General features: G+C 42.8%; 1 protein-coding gene across 1 annotated transcript in view; it reads right to left on the bottom strand.

Annotated features, from left to right (window-relative positions):
- The window catches only part of Stacl (SH3 and cysteine-rich domain-containing protein), an 852,472-nt gene that overhangs the window by 100,725 nt on the left and 735,488 nt on the right, over window positions 1-16,259 (bottom strand). The window contains exons 9-10 of the mRNA XM_080273553.1: window positions 15,409-15,548; window positions 4,453-4,521 (exon numbers count right to left, since the gene is read on the bottom strand). Coding sequence (XP_080129679.1) covers window positions 4,453-4,521; window positions 15,409-15,548 — 209 coding nt within the window. The remainder of the gene's footprint in view (window positions 1-4,452; window positions 4,522-15,408; window positions 15,549-16,259) is intronic.

Genomic DNA, 16,259 nt, shown 5'->3' with positions numbered 1-16,259 from the left:
CAATCTTTACCCTCCTATCCCTCTCTTTAGTTTTCTTTCTTTCCTTCCACTTTCCCTCAATTCTCTCCACTCTCCTCTCTCCCTCCCCTTTCCCCATTCTCACTCCTCTCCCTCCGCTCTCCCCACTCTCTTCCTTTTCTCCGCTCTCTCTCCCTCCGCTCCCCACTTCCTCTGCCCCCCCTTCCAAACTGTGAGTGTTCGCCGAGTACCCTGTTACCATTGTGTCTCTCAACTCCCCTTTCCTCACTCCCCTCTCTCACAGTACTCCCCTTCTCCCCCTTCCCAGGCCCCCCTTATCACTGCCACCCACAGTACTCTAGCCTCCCCACCTCCCATTCCTTAAATTTTCCACTCTTCATTTCCACCTCTACTTTCTCCTACTCCTTACTCCTCTTCCAGGACTTTTCTCACTCCAGTGCTCTTGCCTCCTTCCCCCTCCCGTACCCTAAGCACCCTTCAGAGTACCCTTCTCCCCCTCAGAACGCTCATCTCCCCCGTCCCATCCCCCTCAGAGTAATATTCTTCCCCTCCCGTTGCTCCTCAGAGTTTCCTTCTTTCACTCTCCCTTCCCCTTCCATGCACCTTTCTTCCCCTCCCCCTTAGAGTATCCTTTGTTTACCCACTTTACCCTCAGAGAACCCTTCCTCCCCTTCCTCTCAAAGTAATCTTCATCCCCTCGCCTACCCTCTCCAAGAATTCTTCCCCTCCCCCTCCCATCGCTTTCCAAGAACCCTTCTTCCCCTCCCTCTCCCCCTCCCACTCCCCCTCCAAGAGCCCTTCTTTCTCCCCTCTTCACCTCCTCACTCTCCAAGTACGCTTCCGGCCCTACCCTCCCCCTCCAAACACCCTTCCTCCCATCCCATCCCCTCCCCCTCCAAACACCCTTCCTCCCATCCCATCCCCTCTGCCTCCAAGCAACCTTCCTCCCCTTGTCCCCCAGCATCCTTCTTCTCCTTCCCCCCCAGCATTCTTCTTCCCCTCTCCCCCAATCATCCTCCTTCCCCTTCCCTCTTCTTCCAAGCATCCGTCCTTTTCTGTCCCTTCCACTCACCCACTCTCTGCCCCTCCAAGCACCCTTCCTGTCTTCTTCCTCCTTCTTTTCCTTCCCCTCCACTTTCACCCATTCCTCTCCCCTCCCCTGCCTAGCACTTCACCTCCCCTCCCCTTTCTCCTCCAAACAACCCTCGTCATTCCCCCCACCCCTTCCACACACCCTTCCCTCCATCTCCCCTCCTGTCCACTTCACCGCTTCCCTGGAACACCAACTTGTCTGCTTCTGGAAACTGAGTGGTCCTGGGAATTGTGTGGTACTGGAAACTGTGGTGCTGGAAATGTCGTAGTACTGGAAATATGATACTGTAAATTATTGTGGGAATTTATGGAACTGGAAACTGTGGTGCTGGAAACTACGATACTACAGGGTGGTCCAAAAAATGTTACCAATTCTAAATTTTAGTTATTTCCAGGAAAATAAATATTTTTCTTTTAATTCCAGGGTGAACCATAATTGCAGCCTTAAGTTTTAATCTTCCAGCATTAGTGGATACAAACACTCGATATTCAGTGTGGGAGAGGGTCAGGTTCTGGAAATTGTCAAGTACAGGAAGTGTGTGGTTGTAGAAACTGAGGCACTTGGAATGATTTAATGCTGGAAATTTCTCTGGAAATTATGTGGTTCTGGAAGCCGCCTCGTTATGGAAGTGCTCCAGTCTTCTTCACGCACGTTTTTTTTTTTTTTTTCGTTCTTGCTAATTACAGAAGATTTTTTTCTCTAGCATAAAGAACTTTTGTAGTGAAGGAGCTGATTTAGGCCATTTCTAAATCCTTCAGTTCCAAAATCCTCGTTAAAGATCATCAAGAAATGGTAAGAACAAAATTATAGAATGCGTCATCGGACTGAAGGAACTACCATTCATCTATACCCCAGAAACACCAAACTTTTTGTCTTTCTCCGTGGGTATTGTTACAGTCTTTGATTCTGTCTTTACATAAGAAAATAATGCCGATTTTAGGTCTATGAGAACGCAGGCGATTCATCATTCAGTGAATGGACGACTGAGTTCAGTAACGAAGTAAATATACAAATAAGCGAAGTACAGCGATAAAAAGTTCGTGTTATCCTATCTTCACACTCAGGAAACCTAGCAGTCAGTGGGTTATAAACTGCTTGAACTAATTCTTTCGTTGCCGTGGACACATTTAGGGTAGTACATTTAGGCGAACACACGAAAAAAATACTCATTATCTCATCCTTGCATTAGTACAGCTGCAAATGTGACTCTGACGTAATGCCTCGTAAAGCTTAATGTGTTCCGAACATCACATCACTGGGTTTCAAAAGTCATATGGCTCGCAATTTAGTGGATCGATATTTATGTCCACAATTGTACATCACTCATTGGCTGATAGTTACTGCGAGCGTCTGTATATCTATTTACGCGTTCGTCCACAATTACACTTTTGTCACCACACGTCCACTGAGAGAGAGGAAAGTTTGAATGTACGAAGTAGGTTCTGTGTCCGGTTCACTTTGTTCAGAGCAGACACTTTAACCTTTTCGTTGTTATGGATGCACCTTGGTATTATATCCAGGTTATACAACGAGAGAAACCCTAGCAGGCTGAGGGTTAAGAAATATCTCCACTACATTTTTGACGCTACGAACGCTTTCGGTGGCTTTATCATGTTTAGCCCTTGGTGGTAAATATCATCCGAGAGAAATCCTAACAGACTGAGGGTTACGAGCAAAGGACTCTCATGCCTTCTCGGCCGACAGGGCTGCACGACCCCCACACAGCTGCATGTTGAGTTGCGGGCAGTGGGAGTCTTGTTTTATGTGATGTGTTGCGTTATACTCTGTGGTGTGGTGTGGTGTGGTGTGGCGTGGAATGGTGTGGTGTGGTGTGGTGTGGTGTGGTCTGGTGTGGTGTGTGCTGTTGTACTGCACTGTGTTACGGCATGCCAGCTCTCATGCGGCACAGTTCAGAATGCGTGTGCGACAGATATGGGTCAATTCTGAATTAACGAGACCACCCTGGCCGTCGATGTATGAAGGGACCACATTTGGTGCGGCCAGTGACACAACGAGAGCAACACAACCTTAAACGCAATACAAAGTACCAGACCAGGATGTTAGAACGACACACTGAGGTGACTGCGCAATACTTAGATCTTACGAGACTAATCTATCTATCTATCTATCTATATACTGAGTTTAGGGAGTCACGTGGAAAAGTTAAAAAAAAAAAACCATGACTGAAATAACTGTAGAAATGAACTGGCAAGTGAAAGTAGGAAATGAAACATTTGCGTGGGTTGGAGGATGGACGATGGGGCAGTGTCGTGGTGGTGGTCGGGGAAGTACAGTATATGTGAGGGATTTATGACTGTTCAGGAGCAGACACACAGCAGATTGGCAGCGTCTGGAAGAAGAAGAAGAATTCGAGACATCTTCGCGTGAGTGAAGCTTAGGGGCTGGGAAAATATAAACCTCTTCTTATATATTTATACCAGTGAAAGACCATTTACGACAAACTTACGCTGTACACACTAGGTTACACAGGGCAAGGCATAGACAGGTAGAGACGTCCTAGGTAGGGAGGTGATGAACGGCGCCTGGTGTATGAGCTGAACCAAACAATGATGATGAAGGCGGCAAAGACCATGAAGGCACAAGAGCAGGTGTGATCGCGGTGTAACCTCACGAGCTCGGTGACGTCTTTTTTATTTTCATCAGGCCACCAGCAGACGATTTTACTCAGCTTAAGTGAGATAGCGCTTAGTGGAGTGGTTAATGGACGCTATATATAGCCACTCAAAAAAAAAAAATCTCGCTTAAACTGAAAATAATCGTCTGGAAAGAGTAAGAATATAAAAAGGACGTCACCATTTTGAAGAGCCTAACTACATGTCATATTTACAATTGGATACAGGTGTGACAGCGAGACTATGAGAGGTGTTCAAGTCTACTAAATCATGTGGAAAGCAGGTCTTAATTCCTACACTAACGGCCGTATTATGAAAACTGAGTGAGCGAAGGTGCAAGCGAACCCCTAATTTTGTACGGGTCATTTATGGAACGCCTGTAATGGTAAGGTGTGATCAGCTTGCATCCCACATTACAGAACTTGGTCAGCAAACGATAGAAATGCCAGAACATATTCTAAAATCATCACATGCTTCATAAATCATCGTCAAAAACTGGGGGCCTGTCCACACACCTTCGCGCACACAGTTTTGAAAATACGAGCCCTAAAGTGAGATGGAAAAGTTTACAGTACTCGGTGACAACACACGGTTATTACTGTACATGGAGAAGGGTGTTTTGTCTCACAGGATATCTATGACTGAGAGGTGGGGTCCCAAACCTACTGTACAAAGGTATCTCTCTGCAGGTGGTTTTTATTGGTGTGTGAACGAGTGCAGATGTTGCTGCTGCTGTTGACATGTTACCTGAGGGCCATGACGCTGAGGACGGTACTCGAGAAAGTGTACCGCTTCGCTGGCGGGGTTGGGGGCAGACTGCTGAGCCCGGGGCGATAGTGAGGCGCAGGGAGAGATATGAGACATGTGTGAGGCCAAACGGGTCCGTATCCATAAAAATTCTTAACCAATTTTTGAGATAAGCAAGTCTCCATTGTATTTGACTATTATCATTTGGCTTGGCTATGTACCTTCACTTAAATATTCACTGGTTAGTTTATGAACTGTTTGGTGGTTGTATGTAAAGGTACTTTTCTCGATTAACATATCTCCATAGCAATTAATCACTGTCAGAAGTTTTTTTTTTTTCCACTTTAGTGAAGATGAAATTATAACAAGGTTCAAGAAACTTTATGAATACGGCCCCAGGTCCCGTCCTCACCGCCTGGCTGTGGTCTGACCTCAAATGACCCTGAGGGCGGTGAGGTGGGGCCTGGAGGTCACACACCCGGCAGGGGCAGACCCGTGCAGGACGACTCATCCAGTCAGACAGTGAGAGCCCACTGATCTTTTCATACCAGTTAGATACTGAAAGAGGCCACTGATATGTTCAAACCCAGTATTCTTGTCAGCTTAAGAGGATTTATGGCACCACTTCCTTGCTAGTCTGTTTTCTGTATAGGGATAATTTACTCTATCTTGCACGTTACTTGCTGAAACTATGTCGATATCAAAATGATATCAGTAACATACAAGGGAGTGTAAATGTGTACTATACAAAATAAATAGCTAAAAAAAGGGGTGCTTGTAAGCCTCCAAAGACTACCAGAATACTTAGTTCGTATGAGTTACCTTCGATTATTTTACTTGTGTCCAACTGGTGTTACTGCTACTAGAATTTATCTGTATGTGCATATTCACCTACTGTTGCAATAATTATTGAACTGGTAAAAGCAATAAAATAGGTTTCAAAAATTCTGTACTGGAACAGCGTCCTATAGCGGGCCAGTTATGTGGGTTCACAAACCAGGTCAAAGGAAATCGGGTCAGAACAGCAGCACAACTGGCCTTAATGCCGTGTGACCCGACCTGACCCTACAGCACTCACAGTGACCTCCACTCTATTGCTCTCTGGAACAACTCCCTATTATAGTCACTGTTTCAGCATTAAATGTAGGTAAATTAACAAATAAATAAATAGGAGCAACCTCAAATCACCATAGCATAAACACAACCTTACAGATATGGCTGAGCAAGACAGGACCCTCTTTCTACGGCTGAGCAGCACAAAGCAACATGCTGATGCTGATGATGTCTGAGGTGTGGTGAAGCTGAATTTGTAAAAGATAAAAAATGCTGAGCACTAAACCTCCTGGTGAAGTAGTGGCTGCAAGAGGTGAACGACTGAAAGCGAATGTGAGGAGTGAAGTGAAGGTGGAGTGATTGTGACCGACTAAAAAAAAAAAAAAAAAAAATCTTCTGTTTCTTACCACAAAATTCAAACAACTAAATTAACAAGTACCATTAATGAGAAGAGAAACAAAACTAACATTCATAAGGTGGAGTGAGAAACGACTCGGTGGCAACATGAATCAGAAAGTTACTTCTATAAAAAATTTAGTACAATTCTCGTCATAAAAGATACCACGGATAAGAAAAGTACCGCTAATGAGAACAGAAAAAATAACGCGAAGGCCGAGTGTGGGGCGTCTCGATACAAACTTACGCCATATTGCTACTCCTGTAAAAAATCAGAATCGCTCTCGTCACAAAATAACATCAGTAATTGCGGAAGAAAAGGTTACCATTAAGGTAAAGAGATACGTTCAGATAACTACTTACTTTGTATTTACCAGGTACCAAGATTTAGAACAATTTAGCCCTAAAAGGGTTAACCACTATTTACAAAGAAGAGTATCAAGTTAATTTTATTTTGAAATTAAATATGAGTTGAAATATTCTGTTATACGTATTACTAAAGAAAACAGGACCAATAGAATCATTATGGGAACTGAATCGCAGAAAACTAACTGAATAACAAGTGTTTATATCTACAAAAGAAGCTGTATTCTGCATGAACCTTATATAGAAGAAAATAATACTATACTCAAATGCGCCGAACCCAAGAGATGAAATACATGTTTGCCGAAAGACGCTCTAGGGATTACTACGGTTTAATTTAAAGGTTGTTTTTGAGAGTTAGATTAAAGAGTTAGATTTCACGGCTGTCTGCACCAACTAATTTTTAAAAGCCTACAAAATTTATATACTTAACATCACTGACACGGTGTCGTCTTTTGTTTTATTCTTGCTGTGTCCTGACGATTTTATTAACCTTCAGGAAGACTAGTAGTGAGGGGGTTCAAGAAAGATCCTTCAGTAAGAACTTTTATCCGTAAATCTGAACAAACATAGCAATAATAAACAGAGACGTCACTCGACACAGGGATTAAGTTAGTCTACCATCCTATTATCAGAGAAAAGAACTATTATTTATCTATTTACTTATTTATTTATTTATTTATTTATTTACTTGTGCAGTGCTGAACTACCTCTGGACCTTAAAGAAAATTATTTCCATTTTTTCATGTCTCTCTGCCTAATGGGTTCTTGCAAAGTTATTCTAGCTTCTCTTAGTAAAACTGTGAACTGTCTTTTTCTGGTGTGAGGTGAGACGTGAGTGTGATGATAATGAAAACGGTGGTAATATATATAAGTGGTGAGTGTGTGTGTGTGTGTGTGTGTGTGTGTGTGTGTGTGTGTGTGTGTGTGTGTGTGTGTGTGTGTGTGTGTGGTGTGTAAGGGGTGATGGCTTGTGAGTGGTGATGGTGTGTGAATGGTGATGATGTGAGTGGTGGTGGTGCGTGAGTGGTGAGCGTGTACGAAGTGTCAGTGGGAATAGTGCGAATACAAGTGAGAGAGTTCCGAGTAGTGACAGTATGAGACGCAAGTGTGAGAAGTGTGAGTGATGAAAGTATGATTCCTAAACTTCTCTTCCTACTGGCACTGCAATTCACTGTTTACCATTTTCACTCAACAAATAAATTTACGCCTCTCTATAGTAATGTCCATCATTGTACAAAAATTTCAATCACTTAATTCATATCACTGCTTAATATGTCCACGTTTGGTGCAGACGCCTGATTATTTAGTTAAAGTTCATGTTTGCATCTATTAATTATGGTATTCAGTTGATTATCCGTATTGTTCTGCGATGTACCACTCACAGCAGTCAATTGTTGGTGTCAGGACAAAATATACGAGTATACGGGTACGAAATGAAGATTCCTTACACTGATTAAAGTACTGCTGTCAGAAATGCTTAGATATTTAAAGCACCATTGACATAAGGTATCGATCAGTATGAAATTAAACCCAAAATAATGCAAATCCGCGACACAAGACATCAACTGACGTAACTGTGAACCAAACAATAAGCGCAGTGAGTGTTATCGTATGGACTGGACACTGATCTAAACAGTAACTGCTACCACGGCCACAGCTGGGGTGAGAAACATTCAGAACAGAGACATAAAAAGCTGTACTCCGGCCCGAGGGGTACCAGATCTCCACCGTGTGTCACAAGGAATTGCCGGCACCATTGGGTGGTGGTGGTGGTGGTGGGGGGGGTTACAGTCTCGGTCACTGGTACAGACACTGGCAGTATCTCTCTGTCATGGTCGGTATCACTGTCTATAGCTGTCACTCTGACTAACTTTCACTTGCAGTATTATTGTCAATTGTCAATGACTGTCACTTTCTGTCACTGCGGTGTGATGTTACTATCACTCATTCTCTTTCACTATCACCCCTATTGTTGTGGCACTGTCACTTCTATTATCACTGTCACTATCAGTCACTTCACTGGGTCACTGGCTCATTAGCACAACCACTTTCATGATGCGTTCCAGTCATTATCAGCTTCATTGTCATTTCCAGTCTGTGACACACTATCACTGCAACCGTGTTCCGTGGTCCCTCTACTCCCAGTGTCACACACACTAGCAGTGTGTGACACCATCCATCCTGTACAGTTTATAGAATGTCGACCTAGGTCTGCTTCATTTGTGTGTTGGTGTTTAATATCCTATAAATTAGTTCATGGCAGCAGTGAATAATGACGCCACCTTCATGTTTCTATGAGTGACACGAGCTGGGAAGTCACAGAAGGATTGATTAAGAATGTCACTGAAACATTATGTAAGAAAGTCACTAAACTATCGAGACAGGGCGTTGGTGGAATGCTGTAAGATCGACCTGAAGCATCTTCAGAGACAACGGTGGAGAACTGTCCTCTGGGTGACGGTGGTACTGTGGGAGCCTGGCCTCACCCCGCCGACATTACGGTGCCACGCTACGGGAGGGAGGAGTGGACATCTGACACAACGCTAAGCCACTGATTACAGAAAAACAGGAAGGTTAAGGGGCAAAGTGGGGTATTCTTGTGGGCTTAGGAAGCTCTCTGGCCCTCACTTTCCTTATCGGTTAATTCCTGCAAACGACAGGGCACGTTGGTATTCTCCTATATATTGTAACTGCACACTTGATGCCGTTATTGAAAAGGCAATAATTAAGTACGGGAGAATATTCATGCGCCACACGCTATGCAAGTTACCAGTAAGGAGGAGGTGTCAGAAAGCCTCTAGGATCTCGAGAATACAGCCCAGGCGGTTAGTAGGGATGAGAGGCTAGGGGTGTGAGGTGAGGTGTTGGAGCAGGTGAAGTAGTGAGAGGATGTGGCCATAAAGGAGAGTATGTGAAGACCGGGAGTGTAGGGAGATGTGGCCCAGGGGTGTTGGGGAAGATGAGACAGAGGAAGCAGGGGTGAAAGACTGGGGTGTTGCGAGGAGAGGTCGTAAGAGTGGGGTATGGCAAGGTGTATGGAGAAGATTCTACCGTGTGGGAGTATAAGTGGGGGATGTAGAGAGGTATAGGTGTGTGGCTGTGGGTATCTATGGACGAAGGCAAGAATGTAAGGGTGAGGTTTGGCCGGGGAAAGGGGGGAGGGAGATGTAAGGGGTGTACGGGAAGGAGGCTGACGGTGTATGGAGGAGAGGTGGCTGTTGAGGGGTGAGATGTGGCCAAAGGTGTAGGGGTAAGGTACAGTAGGTTAGGGGTGAGATTAGGCCAGAGGTGTTGGGGAAAGGCGTGGCGGGGTGAGACTAGGCATGCGGACGACCAGACATGAGAGGGGGTGAGGTGAGGTGAATTGTGACGCTGCCGTACTAACATCTCAATTACCTGAAAGTCACCTGTGGCGCCGGCCTGGATAAAGAGTCACACACTTTAGAATATCGACTGAGAACACGTGAGGAGTGGCCGAGAAGAGAAGAGAATAGGGCACGCCTATGGGGGCGAAGGTTTGACGGACAAGACTGCGTGTTTTATCTGCTTGTGAGTTATCTAGACCTGTATCACATATTCTTATCCTTAATCCTAGTGTAGAGAACAGATTAGTAGGATAACATACTGATTTCAGTGAACAGGCACAGCACTACAGAGGAACGCTATTCAGTACAAAACCGGTAAGAAACACAAAAAAGTCAGAACACAATTATAAGGGATATGATACTAAACGATCTCCACCGCCAGTATATGAAAGAACTGTCTCTTATTTCACAGTGTCGAGAAATTTTCAGATGGTAGAATTATACTGTATCTTTCCTAACAGACAGCATTTCCATATGTGGCTATAATTCTTCCCAGTGAAAGTATTATTATAGTCATTTTTATCTGCAGTGGGCCGTGTAAAAGCCGGTCTCCCGAGCCAATAACGGAACCGAGCAATATGTATGCAAATTTGGATTATCCTAGCAAGGCACTGACTGTAGAGGGGAACTTTGCAGAGTGAAATCCTAAAGCTTAAAGTTAATCTCTTCAGCCCGATTACTTTTGTCATGGTTCGGAAGGGATTAACCGTCTCGTTACGATGAGGTAAGAGTTAAGTTTATTCTTGCTATCTCCAGATGACTTTGATAAGCTTGAAAAAGACATCTCGTAATGAAGAAATTAATGAAGGTTGTACTTCCCCCCCTTTCCTTCCAGTTCGAAATGTCCCTCGTAAACTTAGTGTAGTCGCCTGAAAGTAGCAAGAATAAAATAAGGACTGTCATGGGAGTGACGTGGTTAATATTGCTTTATCTTGGGTAAGTCAGACTCTTGCTTTTAATGAATAGCATTCCTCTGGCGCTTGATTAGTAAGAAAGAATGCTGAGAACTCTTGTCAGAGGTGGAATATCAATGTAGGCATTCACACGACACACAAGAGATGCAGAAACAAGAAGCACGCACAAAAGACAGACACGAGAGGAAGAAAAATAATCACATTCCAAAGAGGAAAAAATGTAGAAGCACATGTCCAAAATACTGTGAGATGTGTGTGACGATTACGATACATCTCACGTTCTTCAGGGGATATGTGACTCCTAGTACCCTACCTCAGCAAACATTACAAGGATGATGTGACACTGTTACGACACATCCTATCTCAGGGGAAAAAAGTCAGGGAAATATGTGACCTACAAAATCCTTTCTCAACGGAATTACAGATGATAATGGGACCTTATTACAAAACATTCAGTCTAAGAGGGAATATTTGGTGAAATGATGTGAACCCAATTTTTCTATATCAACATTAATACAGAGATGATGTGAGATTACGACATATCCCAAGTCATCATTAAAAGTCCTGGGAAGATGTTGCCCTTGCATTCCAATCTCAACAGCATTACAGAAATGACGTGGAATTTTAAGCACACCCAGCCTTACGAAGAAAAAAGTCCTGGAAAGATATGACCCAGTATGACCTACCTCAGCAAAATTACAGAGACGAAGTGACCGACTACGACACATCCAGTCTCATGTTAAGAAATCCTGAGATGATGTGACCCCTAATGTCCTATCTCATCACAGATAGAAGGATAATGTGTCCCTATTACGAATCTCAGGAATGTCCATGATATTGAGGAAATATGCCCTTTACAACTCAAATATAATCACTGGGGAGGCGTGATTCCTATTAAAGCACATGCCACCTTTCAGAGTACAAAGTAGGTGGAAATAAGTGTACTGACTCCCTTCTTAGTACTTGTCAGCAGAAGGAGGTTAGAAATATGCTCATGGGGTGAAAAGTATTTAAAAACACAAGGTCCATAACATATAGTCCACTTAAGCTGACTTGGTGAAAGCGACCTACATCCCAAACTTCCCAGAGCTAAGAAAAAGTTTACATCACATGCTAAAGATATGACTGTTTTTGTACCTGAGGATTAACTAAATGATGCTATGTTGAGACTGACAGATATCGTTATATATGATAGACCGTAGACCAGGTAAGCAGCTCTGATATTACCTTTCCCTCACAAACAACCGGGAGTCAGGTGCAAGGGGACGGGGCATTTTTAACTAAGTAATTAAAATGGACCGCAGATTAAAGCTAGCGAGAGTGGCAACCAGCTAATTAGATGAATGGATGTCAGTTGTGAAGATGATGATGATGACGATTGAATAAAATGACGACTGACGATGTAATTAGTGGTGATGATGATCCCTCTAATAATGATGATACTGTAATTAGCATGAAACGACAACGACAACAATGATGATGATGATGATGATGATGATGACGATAATGATGAACTAACAATGCTGGTGAAGGTGATGCAACTAATGATGCTGTTGATGTAACCGGCGATGATGATGATGATAATGATGATGATGATGATGATAATATAACCAAGGATAATGATGTAACAACGATGACATTAACCCTTTCAGTACGGTGAACCCCTTTTTTTATATATATTTATTTATTTATATTCTGCTACCGCCAGACCAATTCATTAAATACAGTAAAGACCTTTCGTAGCGACAGAATTATCAGCAAACACCTTTAACCCCTTTACTACGAGACGCCTTCCCTCAGGTGAATAAAGTCGGACGGTAGCAACAACAAAAGAGAAACTAGTCATCGTGGTAAAGATGTTAATGATGAAATAACTATTGAAAATAAAGAGACATGGTTAATAACAATGAGGTGAAGTGAGGCGAGGTGTAAGGACAAACGAGATGTGAGGGATGAATATATGTGTGAGGTGAGATGGGGTGAAGTGACGTGAGGTGAGGTGAGGTGGGAAGAGAAGTGATGAGTAACTGAGGTGACAGGAACGTACTGGCGAATAAGTAATGAGTGTGGTGAGGTGAGATGAAGTGAGATGATGTAGGGAGAGACGTGATGAGTAGCTGAGGTTTGGTGAGGTGAGGTGAGGTGGGATGTTATGGGCAGTCAAGGTGTGAGTGAGGAATTGAGATGTGAGGTATGAGTGAGACGTGAGGAATGAGTGAGATGTGTCAGGCGCAGATGGGGTGGACCGAGGGAATGAGGAGTGTGAAATGAGTGACATGAAAGGGGGAAATATAGGTACAAGAACAGAGTGAATGAGGAGAGAGAGGGAGAAGGATGAACTGAGGTGAAATTAAAGATAGAGAAGGTGAGCTGTGGTGAAAAGTAAATGAGAAGGATGTCGTGGAGAGAAATGGAAGTGAGAGAAGAGGAAATGCGCAGCAACTTAGTGAGAGAAGGATGAGTATGGGAAAAATAATGTGAGAGAAGGAAGAAGACACATTTAAGAGAGGATTATTCAGTGTGATTTTAAAGTGAGAGATAGTGAAGAAGGTATGTGAGAGAGAGAGAGAGAGAGAGAGAGAGAGAGAGAGAGAGAGAGAGAGAGAGAGAGAGAGAGAGAGAGAGAGAGAGAGAGACAGAGAGAGAGACAGAGAGAGAGAGAGAGAGACAGAGAGAGAGAGAGAGAGAGAGAGAGAGAGAGAGAGAGAGAGAGAGAGAGAGAGAGAGAAATGTGATTAGGAGACACTGAGTGAAAAATAATGAGGTATGGAAACGTTTAAGTGAGGAAGAAGTTGGAATGTAGAGAAATAAAAGAGAACGAAGGATGAATGTAAAGAGAATGAGGTGAGAGCAAGAATGAGCGTGGAGAAAATAAAGATTAAAGTGAGGGAAGGATAAAGTGTGAACAAAATAGAGAAAGACGATGTAGAGAAATTAATGTGAAAGAAAGACTAGTGTAAAGAAATTAAAGACAGTGAAGAATGAGTGTGGAAAAATTAAAATGAGGGAAACAAGAATGTGTAGAAATTAAACGAGAGAACAAATATCTGGAAAAAAAAATACAGCGATAGAAAGATAAAGTACAGTATGAAGAAAATGCACTGTAAAGAAAAATTTATCTGTCAGAAGAGTGATGAAAAGGGTGATGACAAGTTTCGGGTGTGAAGGGGACACAGTATGAGTCGGTGAAGTGCGAGGAAGTGAGGTCTGAGAGGGAACACCACTGCGAAGAGATGACAGTCTAACACAATGAACATGAGGAGGATAAATAATGAATCCATAACGCGCGATGAACATGAAAACAGGGAGAGAATGTGTTGTGAAAAGTAGAAAAAGTGAGAATGGGGACACCGTTGCTGCGAAGAGATGACGACCTAACACAACGAACAACAAGAAAGTACAGTTATTCTCTCTTTTTGCCTACATCCTGCATTTTTCTTTCCTTAATACGTATACGTTGCAAAAGTGAGACATTCCTCTGGTCACCTGTAAAGCTGTACATGACAACTAACTCCCTGAAATGAAGAAGACTGAGGCTATGGGTATAAAGGGTGTGTTAGACTTACTTTTTCCTCGCTGGCTGTAGGTTAACTTAAAGAAGCTAGGTTCAGGTGAAGGGGAAAAGAAATGATGAATTAGGTAAAGCATGCCTCTCCAAAATGCTGAACTGTACTAAATAGGAGAATGTATATCTTGCTCTATTTCGAGACAAGAAAAATAGATCCTATAATTGAAAGAAATGTTAGAGTTTGGGTGCAACAAGTTTACACACAATGTTTTTCTTTAATCTAAGTGATCAGCAACCCAGAGGACCACCCCTAGGTAAGGCAGATTGGTATCAAACTTTCCTGAGGTGGTTAGTCTAAATGTGAGACGATCTGGATTAACTGTCGTCCATTCAGTATTAGATTAACCAGGTCATCAAGTTCGACAAGTTAGAGAAAAGAGACTAGTAACTGTAAAAACAATGATACAAAATTAAGTCTTTTAGATCCAATAGAATGATTATTAATATTCGTGGCACTGTGACTCTTCCTCTGCAGTCGTGATCATCTTAAGAGTTACGCTGTGAGAGACTGAGTACTGGGTGAAGGAAAATAGCGAAATTACAGGTCAGAAGTCAGATAATGCCATGAGAAGATTTGAGATCAGATGGAGGTCGTTGGGGGTCTTATGCACACAGAAACACAGACTATGATCAAAATTTACGTGCTGATTGGAATATCAAAATCAAATAAAAGAGTGAGATTCAGAGATCAAAAACAAGTAGTAAGATCGCGAGTCAGAGGTTGAATAAAGTCGTAAGATAAGAGGTCAACTGAGGGTCATTAGAGATCACACACAGAAAGATTAATTTACGAGTTGCTCGAAGTGTCAGGTCAAGTGCAGCAGTGAACTAACGAGTCAGAGGTCAAGCAAATATCATGAAGATTATACAGTTCAGTTGTTAGAGTTACGAGAGATCATAGATACACGCAGAGAGACACAGAAGAAATAAAATTATTTACTGATCAAAATATCAGTCAAGCGAAGCAGTGAAATGACGAGTCTGAGGTGTGATGAAACAAACAGTGAAATAACGCGTCAGAGGAGAAATGAAGCAATGAAATAACGATTCTCAAATGTAGCAGTGAGACAGTCAGAAATAAAATGAAACGGTGAGATAACTAGTCCGAGGTAAAATTAATGAAACAGATAACAAGGTAAGTCAAACGAAACAATGAGATAACGAATCAGGTAAAAAAAAAAAATGTCAACTGAAAGTCATTCGAAGCCAGAGAAAAAAAAAATGCACACAGAAAAAACGCTCACACCCACGCACACACACACAAAGAGACACAGACCAAATAGATAAAACTTACTTGCTGCTCGGGGTGTCAGAGGCTTTGAGAGATTTGAAGGCTTTGATCCACTTGGTCTTCATGGTTCCGGTACTTGAGTTCGACATTTTTCTTTCCTTCCCCTCACCTCCTCCCCCGTCTTTGGGTACAAATAAATCTTTCTGCGGAAGAGACGAGAGACTGACGTTAAGAGACGGGTGAGAGACGAAAGGGTTATCAGTTGGGTTTGAATGTGTAAGACGAAGGTTCTAAGGTCTGCAGATCACTAATACTTCTGACATGCTAATTGAATGAGTTCGTGCGGGAGAAATATTAGCATTCCCATCTAATTATACCTGCCTGTATCTATCTATCTATCTTTGTCTATCAGTCAGTCTTTAACACAATCCATTACTTAGTTTGCGAACTAGTCTATCAATCTATCTACCGATCGGTCAATCAATCAATCAATTAACCATCCCTGTAATAGGTGACCTTTACTGATATACCATCAACCTTGACTGTCTTTATTGAATACCGACTTCATCTTCCTCGACATACACCCCCTTCCATGAAACACTCTTATTTTGTCTCCATCTCGTGTACTCTAGGCCTTTCTCTCTCCTTGGTCCATCTTCCACACCTCATCTCCCTCGCTCTATTCGCTGCTTTATAATCTCTCTCTCTCTCTCTCTCACATAAAAAAAGTGAAAGAAGAGCCGCTAAAGCACCACCAGGTCACCTGATTTTCTTTTGTACTTCCCTGTAACATTCTCGAAAAAAGTATAACTGGGTAACTTCCTCTCTCGATGTAACACACACACACACACACACACACACACACACACACACACACACACACACACACACACACACACACACACACACACACA

The sequence above is a fragment of the Coenobita brevimanus genome, chromosome 55, assembly GCF_032717465.1.
Source record: "Coenobita brevimanus isolate Jiangsu-jjx chromosome 55, ASM3271746v2, whole genome shotgun sequence".
Classification (NCBI taxonomy): Eukaryota; Metazoa; Arthropoda; class Malacostraca; order Decapoda; family Coenobitidae; genus Coenobita; species Coenobita brevimanus.
The sequence above is the reverse complement of the archived record's forward strand: the minus strand, read 5'-3'. Positions and strand labels throughout refer to the sequence as shown.